The sequence below is a fragment of the Biomphalaria glabrata genome, chromosome 17 (assembly GCF_947242115.1).
Source record: "Biomphalaria glabrata chromosome 17, xgBioGlab47.1, whole genome shotgun sequence".
NCBI lineage: Eukaryota > Metazoa > Mollusca > Gastropoda > Planorbidae > Biomphalaria > Biomphalaria glabrata.
This window is the reverse complement of record NC_074727.1, coordinates 21,114,001-21,128,278: the sequence shown is the minus strand read 5'-3', so window position 1 is coordinate 21,128,278 and position 14,278 is coordinate 21,114,001. Positions and strand designations below refer to the sequence as shown.

At 36.8% G+C, this 14,278-nt stretch overlaps 1 protein-coding gene across 4 annotated transcripts in view; it reads right to left on the bottom strand.

Moving 5' to 3' along the window:
• LOC106056289 (oxysterol-binding protein-related protein 1-like) overlaps positions 1 to 14,278 on the bottom strand; it is a 64,740-nt gene that overhangs the window by 16,730 nt on the left and 33,732 nt on the right. For all 4 annotated transcript variants that reach the window (XM_056016331.1, XM_013212965.2, XM_056016330.1 and 1 more), the window contains 2 exons: positions 7,318 to 7,483; positions 3,285 to 3,375 (listed from right to left, as the gene is read on the bottom strand). In XM_056016331.1, coding sequence (XP_055872306.1) covers positions 3,285 to 3,375; positions 7,318 to 7,483 — 257 coding nt within the window. The remainder of the gene's footprint in view (positions 1 to 3,284; positions 3,376 to 7,317; positions 7,484 to 14,278) is intronic.

Sequence of the window (14,278 nt, the reverse complement as noted above, 5' to 3'; positions counted from 1 at the left end):
TTTTTTCAGGACGTGTGTGTGTGAGCAATGTTAAGGTCTTTTCACAGCTCACCGACAGAATTGACAGAGAACAGACAAAGGGTAGGAATGTTGTGACACTTAGATGTATAGCTTGTAGGGCGACTTGATACCCGTAGGACGGGACAGACACAGAAGATTTAGTAGCGTTAGTTTAGGCGTGGGTTAGGGTCTCCGCTTATATAAAGTTTTGGGGCAGTTGGGACACAGCACCATGTATTGTTAGCAGGGACGTGTGTCATGTGCTAGGCATTTTCTGGTGAACAACACATACAGACATTGGGAGCAAGTCGCTGAGGCTGGCTCGTGATCTTGGCTCCAAGAGGTGTGAGTCATTTGCCAGAGACAACATGTAGGAATTAATTCTAAGGGACCAGGGTAAGAACATATGTTTTTATTAGTTATATATCTAGCATTAGATGTTAGTCGATTATGAATAAATAGAATGGCACTTTAGCTAGTTGTTAGTGATATCTTGGTTATTTGTTTATTTAGAGTGACAGTCTCAGTCAGATTAAATGAGAGTCCGTGAGTCCAAGTCAGAGTTCGAGGCGGTAGATGGCAGTCTGGGTAGCAGCCTTGAGTATATGACAGTCTAATCGTTGATAAGACAGGATAGATGTTAGCGACAGTGGTGAAGACCAGTTAGCAAGACGATGAGCGACATACAGTGATTGGCATCAGATGACATGGACAGCGGTACTGACCTCTAATGCAGTCTGCGGCGCTGGGTACAGTGCATGGAGGAGGGAGTAGCCATGGTGGTCTAATTGGCATGGGTGACTAATTGCCGTGTTGTTGATTATGTCTTTATTGTTTATTATGTTAACAAATACCATGGGTTTATTAGTATTTAGTATTGAAGCCACTTGTCTTATGTTATTATTTTATGTTATTACTAATTTGTGTCTACAGTTATCAATTCATTCATCAGTCAATTATTACATTTAGTACATGATTTTAAAGTGACCATCGATGCCCTACTTAGAATATTAAATATTAGTTTTAATTAGAGAGTTTGAGTTTATCAGTATTCATTATGTGGTCATTGATGTTGTGACATTGTTGTCATTAGTTAAATATATATATATACTCAAATTACTCTAATAATTTTGCAGACAAAATAATTACACACATCAAGAGTGAGAGTCATCACTAGACAAAAAGAGCCAATGTAATTATACTGGTACATATATATTAAAATGAGGTAAAATGAAGTAGTAACGAGAGGGGGAGAAACGGGTCGTGACAGTGGTAACTTAATAGGAATATTGAGGGATTCCCCAGGGTGAGTGACCTTCAGGCAGAGATCTAAGAGCAAAAGTTATAGAGGAATAATTTACCCAAAACCCAGAATGCTACTGACCATTTAGAAGGAACCAGGGTGTAAGAGTCTCTGCTTCTATTCCAACCAAGGCCATAGGTGATTTAAAGGGACCTTGTAGCTCTAATCCTTAATAGATTTCATAGCAGGTGATCCGCAGTATGACCAACCACTTCTACCTTACCCATCTAATATCAGCAACCTAATAATGTTCGATGGACAATAATCTTGAGTTCTAGCTTAGATCAGGATCTAAAAGCAGAACCTACCAAATACAGAACCAGAGAAGAATTTTGTTGTTTAAGCTGACAACACTGACTGTCAAATAGACACACACCTGTATTTATAAATAGGCAATGAACCACTTGCTTGTCCATATTTTGATGCTGATGATGGATATTGTTTGGCAGATTTTGAGTTCTGTTGACCACCAGCAGCCACCACTTTGACATGGGTCTTGCCAGCACTTTTGCTGTCTACACTTGACATAGCTTGATAAAGTTCTCAGCAGATGTGGGCTTTATTGAACTAAGTAGCATACTGTACCATACAGTACTTAGTAGGTTTAGTTTACTGGTACTTTTAACATTTCTTATACTTCAGCTTAAGTCACTTGAGGACATGTTGCATTGACTTGTATGGGATTATCACGGGTAATATTTATCTTGCATGTCCTTTAAAACCAGTTCTAACTAGAAATGATCTCTTAAAACTTTTTAAAGGACTATACAGTGAAATCAATTATTGTGTTGGCTTCCAAGTAGGCTTAATAAGGATGGTATTTTTATTATGAGACTGATGCTTGTTTGGTAAAGTTTAAATAACATATTGGTGCCAGATGCCAATGAATCTATTGAATAAATGTGATGGAAACCCAGGTTCATTAATATGCCTATGCTTGTAAAACAGCATCAGCTGTTACTTACGTCTCAGTTTAAGAGGCATTTTGATGTTTGTCCTTTATTTTTAACTTTTTTTTGAAATGATGACTCATTCTTCATTTCTTGTTAACTTATTATACTTTATACCAATCTATAGAATCTACAAACATTGAACAAGCACTTGAGTAGTACTAGATCTATATATATCTATAATCTATATAGATCTAGATCTCATTTAATTTATAGTAGAGTCTAGATCTAGAATGTACTAGAACATAGACGACACATTCTAAACTTCATTAAATTAATCGAGATCTAATCTATAGTAGTATTATAATAAATTATTATAGTATATCTATCATCAATTCTATCTAGATCTAGACTAATCTAGAGTAAAGATTTAGTATATATTTATAATTTACTCAAAGTTAAGTTATAGAGTCTAAGTATTCAACTTTCAAGTAGCTCCTAGATTTAGATCTAAGTTATTAGTAAGTACTAGATCTAGATCTATTTAGTATTTAATTTTAGTATTTTAGTTTTAGTACTAGGAAAAATCTATTCTCTATTCTTTCTAAGTAAGTCTAAGTAAATTTTAAATTTAATGTATTCAAATTCAAAATTCAGTATGAGTATAAAAACTATAATAATTAATACTATTGAATCAGCTTTGGCTTAAGTTTAAGTCTTCAGTCAAGACGACACATGACATAAATTTAGACTATGAAGTATGACGTAGGCATTTTGATTGAATTTGGACTGAATACGTCAGCCTACTAGATTCTAGAATAATCATCTATACTATCTAGAATCTACACTAGATATTTACGCTAGGCCCCTTTGTAAGATTAGTGGATGTTTCTGTGTGTTGGTATATTATTATTTATTTTTAGGTGGGTAGCACCGGATGTTTACAATTACATTATCAATTTCGTTTCGCCAACAAAACGAATTTTAATAATTAAGGCCAAAAGTAGAATATATGTCTATATAGATCTACTATGTACACTATTGGCCAAAGATTTTATTTAATTAAACAAAAAAAATCTTCTTTGTCTTACCGTCCATAGCTGGATTTCTTTTCTTCATTTCTCCTGTTATCATCAACGGACAGGTCATAAGAATCGGCGAAGGCATCCCCAACGGGAGAACCTGTTGATATTATTATGTTATTTATCACACTTTCATTCATGATGGGACTATCACTATGATCCAAATCCATTGTTTATATTCCTAATTATTAGATCGACTAAGAATTTAATCACACTTAAAGATTTAAACACACGCAAAATATTAAGTCACACACACACACACGTTGGTAGACAACACTCGTAGAAAAAAAATCTCAATATATTAAACAAAAATATACCATTGGCCGCCATGTCAGAGCATAGTGGTGTAGTGAACGCACATAACCTGAGGCTGAGGTGTGTAGGTGTGTATCGGTGTGCGCGTGTGTTGTAACTGCTGATCAGCGCCTCCATGTGGAACGGTACATAAATAAAGCCTACTGTTTACAATCGTTTCTTTGGATAGCAAGGGTTCTAATAGTACGATTGGCCACTTGGATCGAACTCTATAATCTCATTTTATTATTATTTAGTAGTGGAAATAGCCTTAATAAGATATTTTTTTTAAAAAGTATTCACTCATCCATTATTTGGTTTATTCTTTTTCTTGATTGATTTTTTTTTAATAAGTGACATTCCTATCAAAATAGGGCTGAGAATGGTGACCTAATTACACATGTAATAAAATCAAGATTACATTTGGATAACACTAAGATAATAGTCTTAGTAGGCCTAGATACCTATACCTAGAACTTCTAAGCATCAATAAAAACCTTTTTTTTTTTCTGCTTAGGAAATTGCTGAAATAAAATTGGACTATGTAACTATATTCATATAATCACGTTAACCGATTTTTAACGTGGAACAATATAATAAACTAATGTTTCGCTCGACTCCCCCCCCCCCCATCTATAACCTGCTAACTCTTTCCTTTTCTCCTTGAATTCTCTCATCCAGAAGAACATCACATAGGTTGTTTTGTTTTGTTTTTTTAACAAATATTAAAATTGTTGACGCGTTTTACACAGAAACCTCGTCAGAGGGTCTTTAATGCATAAGTCATAGACCAGTCCAACGTTTCTCAAACTTTCAAACTTCACCAAAAACGGTTCGGAACCCCCCCCCCCCTCCCCAGCTAGGAAGTCTGTGGAGACGTGTATAAGCTCTCCCACTTTGTCTTCCAGTGTGGTTCGCCAAACTTTTTCTTGCATTTTAAGCCTAAAAAAATTCATACAGCACTCCAGGCATCTACAACGCACTATTTTTTTCCTAGTAAGAAGAGCGCAGAGTTAATTTATGAAGGCAAGGTGATACTAAAGTGTGAGAGATGATTAAGGCAGTACCTTTAATGGTTCTGATGGTCGTAAGATCATTCTCGTGTTCACTAGGATATTTAATTGTAGAAGGTCTGCGTTTTTTTTCTACGTAAAAGACATCAAAAGAATGCTGGTGCATGCGTAGGAAAGAATACTAGCCTGTAGAATCGCCTTAGCGTAGACGCATTGAAATGTCTTCAAAGAAACGTTTTGAATCCATTTTGATAGGTCCCATTTAGATGATAAAACTAAGCCACTTAATAATGAATAACTTTTTTTTGCATTAATTACATTTTTACTTAAATATAATTATTGAAACATGGATTTATAGCTACATTAAAATTAGAACAGATTTTTTATCTTAAAAAAAAAGATCGCCTTTGCTCTCCCCCTGCCAGCACGTTGCGCCCTGCTCTACACGCAGTTTGAGAATCCGTACTTCCTGATGTAGCCAATTAATAAAAAGTAAAAGGTACCCGTCTTCACAAAGAACATATTTAAAAAAAAATATGCATATAGGTCTATACCTATTTTAAAACAAGGTGTCACTGGACAGCTGGTGTTACACACACACACACGCACTCCACCCCTACAGATCGCAAGCCATAGGCCTAATTGACTTCATTGTGTTCGAAATATGAATGACACGCCTACTTACAGTGTACAGAAAGCAAGTCCTTTTGTTTATAAAATGATGCCTTATTTAGATGTAATTGTATAACTAATCTAACGTAATAGGTGAGATTATACATGATTGTTTATGTAGAAAACAAAGTAAACGGATGCTCGGGGAGAAGTGTGGGGGTAACATCTTTTCAAACATAGCTTCACATCTAGACAATACACGATAGTTTCACTAAGAACAATGACGCAAGTTGGATGAGAGGAGGAGCGCTTGGCTCGCTTAAACAAAAGATTATAATTTTGATTCGTGATTAATTTTGATTTTTTTTTTAAAGCAACAACAAATGCACATGCATTAAACTGAATGAGACTATCGCAATGTCCTTTAGGAATTTAAAGTAATACCGTCGAATTCGGAGGCGCGGCGACCGAGTATGAAAGCGCTTAGCTTCCGAACCGTAGGGTCCTGGGTTCAAATTCTGGTGAAGACTGGGATTTTTATTTCGGGATCTTTAGTGCGCCTCTGAGTCCACCCAGCTCTATTGGTACCTGAACTTAGTTGGGGAAAAGTTAAGGCAGTAGGTGGTTGTGCTGGCCACATGACACCCTTGTTAACCGTGGGCCGCAGAAACAGATGATATTTACGTCATCTGCCACACAGATCTCAAGGTCTGAGAGGGGAACTTTATCTCGAATCCGGTTAATCGGACCAGCCTCTTATCCGGACCAGTTTCTAAAGTACCAAAGCAAATTCTATTAGCTGAATTTAATCAGACCAGCCGGCTATTAGGAGCACAACGATCGCGTCCCGGCGTGGTCCGGTTAACTGGATTCGACCGCTTAGTGGGATTTGTTCTGGTTCTCAAGAATTTGTTCCGGATAAGCGGCTGGCCCGATTAACCGGAGTCGATTGTATTAGGTGATACAACGTTACACTCGCGTTTACCCTCACCCACACTAAAGATGATGATGGGGCAGAATTTTAATTTGTGGGCGCACTTCAATAACACGTTTAGAGCTAGACAAGGCAAAGTTAAACGGCATCCCCGAGCTGAAGACCATTAACAATTTCTGACTTACATGTCAAGGAAAAAAATAAACACAAAAAAAAAAGCTTATCAAAGGAGAAAAACTCTGCTTATAAAACTAGATCACTCAAGAATGTAGAATTTATTTCCGTTCTTCAATATCTAACAAAATACTTAGGCCTAATTACCAAGTAGTAATTGACTAAGTAGTTGTTTTTTTTTTTTATTTATTTATGTTTCGTTAAATACGGCTACGATAAATAATTGCATAAAGTTTCAACTAAATCCGAGAATTGGTGTGGCAGAAATAACATGTACAATTAGTTTAGTGGACAAAACCCGACATATTTGTGAATACTGGAGGATTAATTTCCATACTTGGTATCAAACAATATAATGAATAACCAATAATCAATGAATAATTATTTTTTTAAATAATTGTCCTCGCAAGTGAATAATTGTGCAATAATTGTGCGAATTTTCAACTTGATCCGAGAATGGGTGTGGGAGAAATAACGTGTTCAAACTTTTTTTTTCCAGAAAGACGGAGTGAGTTGATAAAAGCGTTGTAAAAATAATCCAATGTGACCAAGCGTTTATGGTTTCTTTATGCCCTGTGGGCCAGAGGGGCCAGATAGGTAGGGCGTCTCTATTGCAGAGAATAAAGCCCTTTGTGTTATAGACATTCCGTTGTTGTTAGAACACGGGTTTTATAGCCGCGCTTGCTAAGCTTTTTTTGTTTTTGTTGTCATTAAATAGGATGAACACCACTGGCTCAAAAGCAGAGAGGGACCTATAGGTCGGCAGATCACTCGTGGTGTCCCAAAATGTTCAGCAAATTTCGATCAGGTCAGGATAGGGGTAAATGGGAGGAAAATACATTCTATTCTCTGTCTCTCTCTTATCATTTATTTATTGGACGACCTTCACCTGTCAGAAAGGTCATTTAAATGTAAACAATATAATGCTAAGATATGATTATTTTATGTTTACTAAAAAGTAGCATTCACTGCAACCAAAAAGATTTCGCTATTTAGACAACACATGTGAACTTACCTACTGTGATGTCATCGCAGTCAAAAAATTCTTCCTCCATGGAAAGAAACGAGTGATGCCTGGATATGGACTTCTCTAGCTCAAGGTGCTCCGTGGCCAGCGCGTGCAACGAGTCTTGAAGCAGACGACATCGCTCGCGCTCTTCTTTCAGCTGAACCTCTCTGAGCTGAGGACAGGGAAAACACAATAATTACAATAACAATAATTACATATAATGCAAAATTTGACTTCTGCGGTAAAGACACATACACACACACTGGCGACTTCACATTTTGCTACTAGGCATACAAATTGAGTACTGGTATCAAATAAATCCCTGCCTCCTCAACAAGGGACTGTACTGCCTCTGCCTTAGCGAAGCCAGATCTGGCTCAACAACGACAGGGCCCAAGCTGGCTTTCAGTACAAAAAGGTTAATATCTTTGTAAGACCAAATATACATCTTCTGGGACCAACTGAAAACAGGCTAAGGACCACCGTGTTTGGTCTTTTTAAATAGTTTTTTTGTGTGTGTGTATGTGTATATATATATATATATATATATATATATATATATATATATATATATATATATATATATATATCAAGTATGCATATCGTATTCCATATAATCATAAGATGGACCAGTTCTCGCATAAATTTAAAAGAAAATGATGCTTATTATAAGCTAATTTCGAACATCAGGGCAAAACAGAATGATACAACAAACAGACAGACAGAGATGAGCTATGGCTATAGTTCTCATAACTTATGTCATAAACATTTTTGTTTGGGGGGATGGTGGTGTAGGGAGACCAGACGTAAAATAAAAAAGTCTGAAGCCGTATTTTAAACAAAATCGCTTTCGTGTCTAGCAGCACAGCTCCACTAATTTAATGCAATGTCTAAATAACAAGAATCCGGAAACGTTTGAATTGCCCGGATATTGAATAAGGAAGCAATTAACGGAACAATTCAATGTAACAGACTTCACGTTTGAGCGCGAACAAAAAGAAAACAAAATGGGTACATGAAAGCAATTTAACAAATTCTTTCTTTCGGCTTTTTATCTTCTTTCAAATTTCGTTGTAGCTCTGTCAACATCGCTCGCTTAATCCTCCATACTGCTTGTGGAGGATCAACAAGTATATATATAGACCACTAGGGGATCCAGAACTTTGGAGTGGGGGGGGATTTTTTGTCCAAACCCTAACTCTAACGCCCAGTAAACCCTAACCCTAAGCATAAACGCGCGTACAGCGCGCATATATATATATACAGATTTTTTTTTAAAGCAGTGTTTCACAACCTTCGGCGGAAAAAAAAAAAAAAAGCCATGTTGAGGCCGACAGCTAGGGGGTCTGGGGGGAGCGCTGTAAACTCCCCCAGTGGGGTCGGGGTACATCACATTTAACTTCTGAAAATACGAAGACCTATTTGCCACAGAATTCCATTGTGGCAAGCCTAAACCGAACTCAAACCACAAAATATTGTTTCATAAATTACTCACGATCCTATAAAAGCACTCATGAAAAACACATAGAAACATTGTATGCACTAACACAGAGAAACATTGTATGCACTAACACAGAGAAACATTGTATGCACTAACACAGAAAAACATTGTATGCACTAACACAGAGAAACATTGTATGCACTAACACATAGAAACATTGTATGCACTAACACATAGAAACATTGTATGCACTAACACAGAGAAACATTGTATGCACTAACACAGAGAAACATTGTATGCACTAACACAGAGAAACATTGTATGCACTAACACAGAGAAACATTGTATGCACTAACACAGAGAAACATTGTATGCACTAACACAGAGAAACATTGTATGCACTAACACAGAGAAGCATTGTATGCACTAACACAGAGAAACATTGTATGCACTAACACAGAGAAACATTGCACTAACACAGAGAAACATTGTATGCACTAACACAGAGAAACATTGTATGCACTAACACAGAGAAACATTGTATGCACTAACACAGAGAAACATTGTATGCACTAACACAGAGAAACATTGTATGCACTAACACAGAGAAGCATTGTATGCACTAACACAGAGAAGCATTGTATGCACTAACACAGAGAAACATTGTATGCACTAACACAGAGAAACATTGTATGCACTAACACAGAGAAACATTGTATGCACTAACACAGAGAAACATTGTATGCACTAACACAGAGAAACATTGTATGCACTAACACAGAGAAACATTGTATGCACTAACACAGAGAAACATTGTATGCACTAACACAGAGAAACATTGTATGCACTAACACAGAGAAACATTGTATGCACTAACACAGAGAAACATTGTCTGCACTAACACAGAGAAACATTGTCTGCACTAACACAGAGAAACATTGTCTGCACTAACACAGAGAAACATTGTATGCACTAACACAGAGAAACAGTGTATGCACTAACACAGAGAAACATTGTATGCACTAACATAGAGAAACATTGTATGCACTAACACAGAGAAACATTGTATGCACTAACACAGAGAAACATTGTATGCACTAACACAGAGAAACATTGTATGCACTAACACAGAGAAACATTGTATGCACTAACACAGAGAAACATTGTATGCACTAACACAGAGAAACATTGTATGCACTAACACAGAGAAACATTGCACTAACACAGAGAAACATTGTCTGCACTAACACAGAGAAACATTGTATGCACTAACACAGAGAAACATTGTCTGCACTAACACAGAGAAACATTATCTGCACTAACACAGAGAAACATTGTCTGCACTAACACAGAGAAACATTGTATGCACTAACACAGAGAAACATTGTATGCACTAACACAGAGAAACATTGTATGCACTAACACAGAGAAACATTGTATGCACTAACACGGAGAAACATTGTATGCACTAACACGGAGAAACATTGTCTGCACTAACACAGAGAAACATTGTATGCACTAACACAGAGAAACATTGTCTGCACTAACACAGAGAAACATTGTATAAACTAACACAGATAAACATTGTATGCACTAACACAGAGAAACATTGTATGCACTAACACAGAGAAACATTGTATGCACTAACACAGAGAAACATTGTATGCACTAACACAGAGAAACATTGTATGCACTAACACAGAGAAACATTGTATGCACTAACACGGAGAAACATTGTCTGCACTAACACAGAGAAACATTGTCTGCACTAACACAGAGAAACATTGTATGCACTAACACAGAGAAACATTGTATGCACTAACACAGAGAAACATTGTCTGCACTAACACAGAGAAACATTGTATGCACTAACACGGAGAAACATTGTATGCACTAACACGGAGAAACATTGTATGCACTAACACAGAGAAACATTGTATGCACTAACACAGAGAAACATTGTATGCACTAACACAGAGAAACATTGTATGCACTAACACAGAGAAACATTTTATGCACTAACACATAGAAACATTGTATGCACTAACACAGAGAAACATTGTATACACTAACACAGAGAAACATTGTATGCACTAACACAGAGAAACATTGTATGCACTAACACAGAGAAACATTTTTGTGATGTAAAGATTATTAGTTAAGTATAGGTTAATCAATAGTTGTATAGGATGTGTAAACTATTAGCAACTGTCACTAAGATAATTATTAGATATAAGGTGTGAGCCTGTGTGTTACGTCGTGTGTGCGTAGAATTATCAACTGGGGCCGTCCTTTAAGATCTTTTATTTTTTTCATACAAATGTACACTTTACAAACACTCACAAAAACAAAATGGCAATTTGAAAACGTTTGCAGTAGGAAAGGTAAACGAAAGTGTTGAAAAGTAAACTGACAGCATAAACATAACAAGGTAAACTGACAGTATAAACATAGCAAGGTAAACTAACAGTATAATCATAACAAAGTAAACTGACAGTATAAACATAACAAGGTAAACTGACAGTATAAACATAACAAGGTAAACTGACAGTATAATCATAACAAAGTAAACTGACAACATAAACATAACAAGGTAAACTGACAGCATAAACATAACAAGGTAAACTGACAGTATAAACATAACAAGGTAAACTGACAGTATAAACATAACAAGGTAAACTGACAGCATAAACATAACAAGGTAAACTGACAGTATAAACATAACAAGGTAAACTGACAGCATAAACATAACAAGGTAAACTGACAGTATAAACATAACAAGGTAAACTGACAGCATAAACATAACAAGGTAAACTGACAGCATAAACATAACAAGGTAAACTGACAGTATAAACATAACAAGGTAAACTGACAGCATAAACATAACAAGGTAAACTGACAGCATAAACATAACAAGGTAAACTGACAGTATAAACATAACAAGGTAAACTGACAGCATAAACATAACAAGGTAAACTGACAGCATAAACATAACAAGGTAAACTGACAGCATAAACATAAGAAGGTAAACTGACAGCATAAACATAACAAGGTAAACTGACAGCATAAACATAACAAGGTAAACTGACAGCATAAACATAACAAGGTAAACTGACAGCATAAACATAACAAGGTAAACTGACAGTATAAACATAACAAGGTAAACTGAAAGTACTGAAACAAACATTTTTGCTATTTACAACAATTATATTGATTAGAAACCATTAGTGATATAAAATGCTAATGTAAATTTGGAGTTGGGCTTTATATTGAAAAAAAAAAGGGGGGTTCGATTAAACTGAAACAAAAGAAGAGTTACTATGTCCTAGCTTCAAGCCAACATTCGGAAAGGCTTGTTTGTAAGAAATGTAGCCTGGCAAGGTAGGACTAAAGGGCGTTGTGGTTGAATAAGCATAGGGCGGAACGAAAATAAAAACAACTGATCCGCGATATGTGACCTTGCGATGCGACATCCTCTACACAAGTGTTATGGAATAAGACCATTTGAGATTAGGTCACACTTTTAGACCGCCCCCATGCAAACCAAAGAACCACCATTGTAAGAGCTATGCTCTTCGCGGATAACGCAGCAGTTTTGACACACGCGCAGGAGAAACTCCAGCCATTAATGTCCCGCTTCTCTCAGGCCTGCAAAGAGTATGGGCTAACTATTAGAACGAAGAAAACAAACGTCATGGGGCCAGCTGCTGCAACACCAACCTCCAACCTCATTGATGAACACAAGCTATATGCCGTACATTATTTTTGTTACATTGCAAATAGGCGGATGCGATAGGGATCCGACGGGGGCCGCCTCTGAGTTTATGTGGTAACACAAACTCTCTTTTTAATCTTGCTACTTGGGTTCCACAATCCAAGATGACCTGTCCCTAGAAGAAATTATAAAACGCCTAGGGAAGGCTGCGTCAACCTTTGCTAGACTTAGTCCACGAGTTTGGGAAAACTGGAATCTCAATACAAATTGGAGGTCTACAAGGCAAGTGTTTTGAGCACGCTACCGTGCGGCAGTTTTTCTTCTTTTTCGTTCTTATTTTACATGTCGGAGGGTTCAGATCAGCAATCCTATATATGAGATAAATGGCGCAGTGGTTTCCAGATCAGACAGTTCTCCGTTTAGTTTTATTCTATAGGACGGTTTTGGGGCCAGAGTCTTGTTGTGGCCTCTTGATATAGTATGCAGCTTTGAAGGACAAGGTCAGCATTCTCTGGTGATGCTCCACAAGGGCAGGTTTCGCTATTGTCTCATTCTGTTGTGTCCGTGCGGCAGTGAGTCATGGACTTCTTACGCAAAGGAAGAGCGAAAATTACATTTATTTCACTTGAACGTATCCCGAAAAACATCCATGCACAACTCGCGATGGGCATAAGAAAAACTGGTCGTCCCAACCTGTGGATGTAATCAAAAGGGATCTCAAGGCAGCGGACATCGATGATGACTACAGGGAAGAAATTGCCCTAGATCTCACCGTGTGGAAAGAGATGGTGATAGTTCTGGACAGCGAAAAACCGATGGCCTTAGCTATGGAGAAAAGGAAGCCATACGAAAAAATACTGGTTCCTTCACCGCCAAAGCAAACGGCACCGTTATCTGCGTTGTTTATGGACGTGAATGTCTCTCCAGAATAAGGCTCTACAGTCACATGAAGAAGTTCTCTTCGAAATGAACCACAGTCGTTCGTGTCCATTGTTTTCAAATAGAGTCTAAATATGAGAATAAGGTATATATATATATTAAAGGGCCTTACTCGCCCTGTGGACCAGAGACGAAATTTTTTATATAAAAAAAAAAGCGCCTTGTTGAACTTGACCGATTAACATTTTGAACAAGCTAAATAAAAAAAAATCCTTTTTATAAAAAAAATAGCTTACTTAAGGGGAAGAACTCCGCCCTTAAAACAATATCTACCAATCAAGTTATTTCCCTTATTTAAATATTACACAATAATTAATCACAAATAATTAATTGACTAATTGTGTTTTTTTTTTCTTGATTCATGTTTTGTTAGGTACAATAAATAGTTGTTTAAAGTATGAACTTGTCGGAGAATGCGTGAGGGAGAAATAGCGTTGAAAATAATTTAAGGGGACTAAACCCAACAAATTCAGCCATATATATATTATACATATACTGAAGGAGTAGTCTCCATGGTTGGTATGAAACAAAAAAATTAGTTCCCAGTAATTTATTGACTATTTGACTAATTCATGTCTTGTCTATGCCAATGAATAATTGCGCGAGGTTTCAATTTGATCCGAGAATGGGTGTGGGAGAAATAACGTGTACACACTTTTTACCAGACAGACAGAGTGATATAAGCTTTGTAAAAAAGAATGGGAGGGGGTGTGGTCACAGTCCATAGAAGCTACAATATAGAATGCAATCTACACTGTAGAGAACAAACAACGAAAAACAATGTGTCTTAGTTGTATAAAGAGAGGGGATATAACTAGAGACTTGCATACGTTGCATAGGAAGAAAGCAATGAAAGCAAGTAACCTCCCTTC